We start from the raw sequence: 8,864 nt of genomic DNA, 5'->3' as shown, positions 1-8,864 counted from the left end.
CCCCCTCCCCCCAGTGCCGCTGCAAGTGTAGCCCAGGCCCAGCCGCCCCACCAGGAAGAGACCAGCGCAGCCCCCGGCCCCGAGCCCCATCTGCAAATCTGGGGTATACATGCCCCCCCTCCGTTTGCCCCAGGAGTGCATACAGCGGCAGAAGCCACTCCCTGCTCCCCTGGGTAAGCTCCACAACCCCATCCTGCCCCACCTCGGTAGTGCCTGCTCCAACCCCACTCACTCCCTCCCTCACTGTGAGGGCCTAGATCTGTCCCCACTACCCCTCTTCCCTTCCCCATGCTCCTTCCTCACCACAGACTCATCAGATGCTGCTCTCCATGCTGTTGAGCTGCATTCATGGCTGTGTGCATGATGTGGCTTCACATGTGGCTTTTATTGGTAACATCAGCCACATTGACCAAAAAAAGCTGATCGCCACTAATGTCAATTTTCCTTTTATCAGTGCTGATACAATATGGACGGATATATCGGTGCACCTCTAACCACCTGAGTATCTGTCACTATTCCTACTAGCTCTTTAAATGTCCAGCACACAGAAAGCCTATATTTCTAATACAAAATGAAGCAGAAGAGGAAACAAGCTTATTTATACCAGAGAAAAAGAAGAGGGTATAAGTCATTTCAGCCTTTGCAAATCACCTTTAAGGTTTGAGTTCTGAGGAGGAAGGCATTTGGAATACCCCATGCAGCCTAGATGGAGATAGATAAAGAGACTTGGGCTACCACTCCCCAGCGACAGCAGCTTCAACCACAAAATATCTGCAGGCCTCTAGCTGTGAGTCTATCCAAGCTCTCTTGGAAGCCAGACATTTCCAAAAGCTTAGCTATGCCTTACACAGTTAAAGGGTACTTTTTTGAAGGAGGGCCCCTGCTGGGGGTCAGGCTCTGTACGTACTTGTAATGTCAAAGACAATGACAGCAACAGCAGAATCACGGATGTAGCTGGGAATGAGGCTGTGGAACCTCTCCTGGCCGGCTGTGTCCCACAGCTGCAGCCTGATCTGGGAAATGGAAGAGCATGGAGGAAGAGGGAAAGGGAATGGGAAAATAGAAACAGAACAAAACCAAAACCCAAGTGAAATTAGAAAAAAATAAAATTTGCAAAGCAAAATAAATAAATGTCAATGCAAAAGAAAGTTAAAATGGAACAAAAAAATGTGAAAAAGCCAAAAGATCCCCCTCTATCCCAGCCTTGCAGGAAGTCTAGCCCAACACAGCAGCAAGCCTCATGTTCCACCTCCACACAAGCCTGTTCTGTCTCACAAACACGCACAGCTCTTCTAACCACATACGCCTATCTACTTCAGTGCATCCTAACAAGTCAGGGCTCCAGGCTGAGATAGAGAACAATACCTGCTGATGCCCACATACAGCTGTATGAAGTCACACCTAATACTTCAGGATTAGTGCAACCTGCTACAGACTGATTCAGTATGGAGCCTGGTACAAAGTGCCAAAGCACGATATTCGAGCCCCCAGCCCAAATACCAGTGAAGGTATCTGGTAACAAGCTAGAAGAATGAACACCTCCAAACAGGCTTATCTTACACTTGAATCCAGCCTCTCAGGGAAAAGTACTGAAGCAGGGGAAGAAAGTATCCTCCAGTATCCCAGCTTGCGATCATAGCTGTGACGTAGCCTTGTCTCCCAGCGACAGGCACTCATTAAAGGGATGGGCAAACAGGGTTCCTCAAAACTCCATTTCACTTGTTGCTGCATCTCCCAGCAAGCAACTAGTTACAAACTGCACTACACAGTTAGTTCTGTGAATTGTAAGTGCAGGCATTGGTCTCTCCACACAGTTTTATATTTTCTACTGGCTAGTACAGGCAAGCCAATTTACAGCTCATAGACCTGGCCCATGGGCAGCCTGAAGGGAGGATAAAAAAAAAGACCAAGAAACCAACACCATATGGCAGACCAATCTGCAAGCAAAGCCATGTCATGGTTCGCTCCAAGCATAACAGTCAGAGCCTTGGCTCAGCTATAGCTGGTACCAGATTTTCCAAGGCCTGGTAAGAAGAGTTATGTCAAACACAGCCAGGTATTTCAGCCCAAGTGCAGACATTTCTCCTTCACAGTCTCATCTACATTCAGGATCTCTGTCCCCACTTAATAGGCTTTGTGGGCCTCCAGTGGCCCAGTTACATGGCTGAGAAGGCTAAGAGTACAGCTCATGTCAGGGAAAGACACCTGGACCCTTCCTTCTCTACCAAAATGGACCTCAGAACAGGTCAGGTTCCAATCTGCTGATTGTGTGTGTAGTACAGAGTCTTCCACAGCCACAAGAGTTAAGGCTCACCCTACAAACAAACAAAAACATTGTTCTAAAGGCCTTGGTGCTGTAAACTGTATTGACTGGTCAAATTTTCACTTGCAGTTATTCCAACTTGGCTCCAGAAATAGGCCTAGCACAGTTACCTATGCCTGTTAGCTATTCTCTCCTACTGCTGCTAGTATAGCAAAGGAGAGCATGACAGCTGGTATAGTCAAGACAGATATATGCACTTACTCCTTCATGCAGGAAGACAAAGGAGGGTTTCAGTTCTCAGCCATCTCACTTTGAGGTCACACCAGGTCCACTGGGCTGAGAATATCACAGAGACACCTGTACCAGTGCTGCACAAACCAAGAAGTTTAGCAATGCACTGCACTACTCAGAAGCAGCAGGGGCAAGCCCCAAAGGGAGTTCCATCCTGCTTACCCACCCTTATGCATTCACATGAAGCACAGCCAAAAATCAGATACTAGGAAAAAGCATGAAATGAGACCTGGGCCCCTTTCAAGGCCAACACTTAACTGTATTGCATCACTAAGGCTTTCCTTCCTTGACTGTCTCTACTCAGATGTACACTGGAGTGATGCTAGTGATGATAGACTAGTATTACACCAATTACAGATAAAGGTATCTAACCCTGAAAAGGAGCGGCTTTGTTACCTGTGAAAATCTTGAACAACTTCCCAGGGCAGAACCACTTAGATCAGTTTCAGAAGCAGAACAGCAACTACTGACAACTAGTGACAAGAGTTATGCCTATGATGCATAAAGAAGCCAGCCCTTTCCCCAAGGATATGGATTAGTTAGCTTGTCCCAATTTTGCATGAACAGCTTTTGATAGGAGACTGGACCAGTGGTTCGATCCAGCACTGCAAGAAACTGGATTCTACACAATCCAGCATGACCATGTCAGGGAATTCCCATTAAAAACTGTTGTGGGTCTGAAGAAACAGTCATCGTAAGACAAATAATACAGGCACAGAGCTGGTACTTGGGCAAATGCTGCTCCTGTGACTGCAGGTGCCAGGTCATTTGCACCGATTCCTCACTCACCGTGCGGTCTTCTAGATACATGGTTTTTGACAGGAAATCTATTCCAATGGTTGCCTGAAAAGGAGAAAAAAAAACTTAGTAACCTGCAATTATACTTCTAATCCCCATTTAGGAATCTATGATTTCCAGTGACAAACCTTCATACACTTACAACTGAACTTGTTCAGCTATATTTTCCATCAATTCAATTACTGGGGAAAAAAATCAAGCCAACATTACCAACCCCACCAGCATCACTTTGCAGGCTTCACCATCCAAATGCCATCACACTCCTTTTGGTTCCAACATTTTCACTATGACATAAGCACTTCCTCTCCCAAAATTAAAGCATCTGACCAGAGTGACTTCTTGTACAGAAAAAAGGCTCCTTATGCAGAAATAACTCCAAGGCCAGAGAAAAGATTGTTAATATGACTGAGGAGTTGGATGCCAGGATTGTGGATGGCGGTAAGCTGAATCACACTTAAGTTTGGCAGTAAAGTCCCTGGCTTGCCTGGTAATGTACAAACAAGAGCTCTAAGCTAAGACTGCAACTCCCTCTATAGTGCAGGTTAGAAGCACTACTTCCCAGGCAGCTTGCTTTGTAATATTCTTTCCTCCTATACTGCTCTCCCCTAAGCACAGCCACTGTATAAAGTCCCCTGCATATGGGGACATTCAGAGACTGACTTGGTCAGGTAAAAGATCTGTTAATATTTCCTAGACACTGATCCTAAGTAGGTTCCTTTATCCAGAAGAAGGCTGTGAAATGAAGACTAGTTATGACTCAACAAGTTGTAACCACTGGGTTTTAGACAGATTTTGCTGCAAACAACCCTAGTTAGTGCCTTTGTAGGGAAAATCCTTCTTGATGTCTTGGCTTCCCTAAGCTTTTTGTACTGTCCCAGTTCTCAGACTGTCTCTTATTATTCCTTTTATTTTCATTAGGCAGATCCTCATACCTCCCACCACCCAGCTTTCTGTTGGGGTCTCAAAGGACTTCTTCCTTTCTACATGCTCTTACTGTATGAGATTATCCAAACAACTTCCAACTATCATTATACTATCAACTTACAGATCTAACTCTCCACTCTGGGCCCATCCTTCTGCCAAAATTAATTTTGACATTTCTACCCAGGCGCCTTGGGCTAAAAGCAATTCTTATTCTTTTTTCCTTCATTCACTTGGGCGCTCTTCCAACCATCCTCTCAGTCACCCTGAATATTCTCTTCTTCACTATTACTTGGGTCCTTAATCCAGTGGCAACTTCAGTCTGTCCTCAAGATCCTTACATCCAGGTGGTATTTTTTTATTGGGCCAACTGTACAGTTGGGAAAGAGATAGACCAGATGAATTATGGAGGAGGAAGTATGCTGGTACCCAAAACCCCATCTATATGCCTACCACAAAATTCCTTACCTGTCACATTTTTCCTGTCCCATCATGGTTACAACATCACTCCAACACTATCCAAATCCCTCCCACTCCCCACCCCATGCAAGACCTCCATGACCTGGCCTTCCCTTTCCAGCTACACATCTAGTCCTATCATCCAGGCTCATATCTTACATCTTGCCCATTAGAAAACCCAGGTCTTTGGGCTGATTTAATCTAATGTTGCTTCATTTACAGCAGGGGTGGGCAAAATGCTGCCCACGGGCCAGATACAGCCCACCAGGCCATTCTATCTGGCCCACGGGGCCCCTAAAAAATGTACAAAATTAATATACACCTGCTCTGGCTGCCCGTCATGTGGCCCTAGATGGCTTGCCAAAATTCAGTAAGTGGCCCTCCGCCCAATATAACTGCCCGCCCAATTTACAGGTACTGAAAATTCCACTGCAAAGATAGATTCGTCCACAACAGCTGCACTCTTCCTGCCTCCCACTAGCTACCCAATCTCCATCACACCAATCTACTTGTCATCTTGAAAGTATATCACAGACTCTTAAACAGTGTTGAGCCAACATCACATGAAGGCAGGGGGTAAAATGTGCCCAGCTGACATTTCATGAAAGAAGTCTTGCCAAATGAAGAATTTTGGTAAAGACCAATGTTTGCCAGGATCCCACTCACCTGATAAGTGTTGTCAAAACTGTCATACATAAACCTGGTGATCAGGGATGTCTTCCCAACTGCAAAAGGAAAACATACATGCTATCACGTTCCAGTGGCAGCAGAGCAACAAGTGGTACCATATGCCTGCACAACGCCTGTCCCAGAGCATAATTCATCTAGGCAATAAAGCTTCTAATCCTACAGTTACTTTCCCAGTTGTGTCCTTCATCTGACAAGATCAGTCTGTTTCTAACATAAAGACTTGATAAAGATCCTGGTCACAACTTGGCAAAGACTTTTAATACTAACTAGACTTATCAGAACAGTGTCCTTCACTCAGTTATATTTATGGTATAGATAGGACCTAAGATGCATCAGTTTTGCAGAGGCAGAAACACCAAATCCACCTAAGTTATTAACTAACAGTATTATTATGGCGCATAAGAGCCCTTATCTTGGTAAGGGGCTCATTCTGCACAGTGCTGAACACGCACAGAACACAAAGGGTTTTCATTCTGGTCTGTAAAGACAACCACGGATACTAATGAAAGATTTCAAGGAAACACTGGCCTCAACCTGGCTGTAACTGAGCTGCCATCAACAAAAAGGCAGCACAAAAAGAAGAGTTTTTAGAAAGGCTTTGTCAGTAATTGCAAGAGCTTCCAGGCAGCTTTTCCCTAATGTTCTTCCAACGAAAAACTTCTCCACAGTAAGTGCGGCCAAAATTTGGACTGGGCTTCCAAGGGAGGTGGTACTCTCCCCTACCTTGGGGGTCTTTAAGAGAAGGCTGGATTGGCATCTGGCTGGGGTCATCTGACCCCAGCGCTCTTTCCTACCTAGGCAGGGGTCAGCCTCAATGATCTGTTGAGGTCCCTTCCGACCCCAACATCCACAAGTCTATGAATGTAAGGTGCTGCATAGGAGAAAGAACAGAACAAGGGGGGCGGGAGACCAGTGGGTATCTCAGCCAGGGCTCCACATCTCTCATACGCTGCAGAAACGATCAGCTGTAAAGGGTTTGAAAGCAGGACAGCAAGTTTAAAATGACCATGAGGAGGTCCTTCTCCACCCCCCCGTTATTCAAACGCGGTATCTGCCACCATCAGGTGTGGTGGAAGCTCAGAGCAGAGCCAGGTGCAAAAGGGCTTGTACACACTCCCAAAGGAAAGGGGCATGGGAGCGAGGGGCACGGCCCTGATGGAGGCTGTCTCAGGGGAACGGGGAAGAGGACCCTGACCAGCGCCAATCCCTCTGTCTCCATCCGCTCCCCGCCCAGCCAGACGCAGGTGTTTTGTGTGCGAGATTGAGGCGGCACCCACAGGGGAGGCCACGTGACGGCGCCAGGCCTCGGCCGGCGACACCCGCTCGGGGCCGCGCCGTGAAGGGCCGATCCCCGGGGCGCGCGCAGCCCCAAGTGCTCCGAGGCGCTGACTGGGAAAGGGAAGGCGCCTGGGGAGCGCAGCAGCCGGCAAGACGCAGCAGGGGCGGGGCGGGTTGCGCTGCTGTCCTGGGTCCCCCCGCCCGGCCCCGGCCCCGGCCCCGGCCCCGGCCCCGGCCCGGCGCTGACCGCTCTGCTCGCCCAGGAAGACCAGCTTGAACTTGCGCAGCGGGTTGCCAAACTCGCCGCCGCTGCCGGGGCCGGACATAGCTGAGGAGCGCGGCGGCGGCGCGGCCGGGCGGCGACAAGGGGACGCGGCCTCGCTCTCTCTCTCTCTCGCAGCGCGACGGACCCACCCACCGCGCGCGTCACTTCCGCAACGCCCCACGCCTCGAGCGTGACGCCACACGTCACCGCTGGCGGCGGGGTGATGTCATGGCCGGGCCAACCTCAGCCTCTGGAGTCCCGCAGCTTGCGGTGACAACATGGATCGGCCCATGCGCGACGTCATCGAAACTCCGCCCCCCCCGGCCGGGCGGATGCCCGGCTTTTACGGGGGGTTTCAGCAGTCGACCTGAGGCCTATTGTGCCCATTCTACAGACGGGGAAACTGATTCAGGCAGGGAAAAAGGGGCTTGCCCAAGGTTACCTCAGGCAGGTGGAGGCAGGAGGAGCCCCCGGACTTGTCTGAGGCCTGAGACATCTCTCAGTTCCCTGGACCACGATGCCTCCGTGAAGCGAGAGCAGCTTGGCCTGGCACTGAAGTCACCTGGTCTGCCAGAGCATGCAGACAGCCGGCAAGCTGGGAACTGACCCCTTGTTCTCCCTGGGGTGCTTGGGCTGGAGTCTGAGCTGGACAGTTCACCTTAGCAGTTCCCATTTCAGCAGAAACACCCGGCTGCCAAACCCCAGGCCTTGCTGACTGCCAAAAACTCCTGCTTCCTCATTAAAGCTTCCTCAGCACAGCAGGATGAAACGTGGGGAAAGTGCAAAACACAGTGTTTCATAACTAACAGGAGAGACCGTCGAGTGCATTAGCTTTTACCATATTTAAGTGGCTCCAAATCCCAATTTCTGTAAAATTCCATTTAAAATACAGCACAGTTTCTAGCATCTGCACTTGCTGATATGGCAAGAGATGTCAAGGAACTGTGTTATGCAGTATCTAGCTTATCCTAACGCACTTGGCTGTGGCTGCAGCACCCTCTAGGAGTTGCAGTCAACTGTTGTCATGTTTACAGTCAAAAGTTAATGACCAGTACGATCTCACTGGTACCATCTTTTCTGCAGCCAGTGCCAAAGAGCAGGGCCGAAGGGCATTATTCAGCACATAATTGCCTCGAGTCTTACCTGGCTGAGTATTGAGAAATTTTCCTTACAGTTGTGCCATGCCAGTCACCAGGTCCAGTAAATGCTTTCTCTTCCTGTAATTGCACATAAGCCAAGAGATGCAGGCTGGGAACTTGGGAGAAGCGGGGAGAGAGATCCCAGCTCCATCACATCACCTGATTCTAAAGCAGACAAACTCTCCTTAGCAGGCTGTGGCTGACAGAGGGTGTTGAATGTATGTTGCAGGGATAGTTTACAGCATATCCTAGACCTAAATCCATTCTCCATACCATATTGATCAAAAAACGTGTGACACCTTGGGCCATCTGTGGAAGATTTGGGTCTGTGTTGGTGACAAGGTTGTGGAAAAGCAATAGAAACTTGTGCTTCATCTTGGCCTCTTGCCTCCAGGCTCTTCCCTGCCTAGGCAGGAAAAGCTCATACTAAAACCAAAGCAAAAAGAAACTTGATTCCAGCACATTTTAGTTTATAGCTTTTTTTATTTAGAAAGATACTGAAGAACGTTGCAGCGTTCAGGCAAGTGACAGGAACAGAATGTAATATGTTTCCTTGGCAATATCCCATCAGTTAAAATGTTAGTTAAAGTAATTGCCCACTCCACCTTACGACTAGCTGTCATCACCCTCCAGCTGCCATGTGGTTCTCTCTATGCTGTGCAGGCTGGCTCTGGACTTAGAAATATAGGTTAGTTTCCAAGTAATCTTACTGTCCTAGAGTACTATGGCAGTACTGCTCCTAGTTCAACCCATCTCATTT

General features: G+C 48.5%; 1 protein-coding gene across 6 annotated transcripts in view; it reads right to left on the bottom strand.

The window, feature by feature from the left end:
- RAB41 (RAB41, member RAS oncogene family) overlaps positions 1-7,129 on the bottom strand; it is a 21,424-nt gene extending 14,295 nt beyond the window's left edge. For 3 of the 6 annotated variants that reach the window (XR_002098247.1, XM_019521123.1, XM_019521119.1), the window contains exons 1-3: positions 6,948-7,106; positions 5,399-5,457; positions 3,344-3,397 (exon numbers count right to left, since the gene is read on the bottom strand). Coding sequence is in view for 5 of the 6 variants with exons in the window: in XM_019521123.1 (XP_019376668.1) it covers positions 3,344-3,397; positions 5,399-5,457; positions 6,948-7,026 (192 nt within the window). In the remaining variant the exon portion in view is untranslated. Of the gene's footprint in view, positions 1-907; positions 1,014-3,343; positions 3,398-5,398; positions 5,458-6,947 lie in introns of all 6 variants that reach the window. The other 3 variants (XM_019521120.1, XM_019521122.1, XM_019521121.1) reach the window with 3 other exon arrangements.
- Positions 7,130-8,864: the final 1,735 nt, after the last annotated feature.

Source organism: Gavialis gangeticus, unplaced genomic scaffold (assembly GCF_001723915.1).
Source record: "Gavialis gangeticus isolate Ggan-Ray unplaced genomic scaffold, GavGan_comp1, whole genome shotgun sequence".
Lineage (NCBI taxonomy): Eukaryota > Metazoa > Chordata > Crocodylia > Gavialidae > Gavialis > Gavialis gangeticus.
This window is presented reverse-complemented; position numbering and strand designations above follow the sequence as displayed.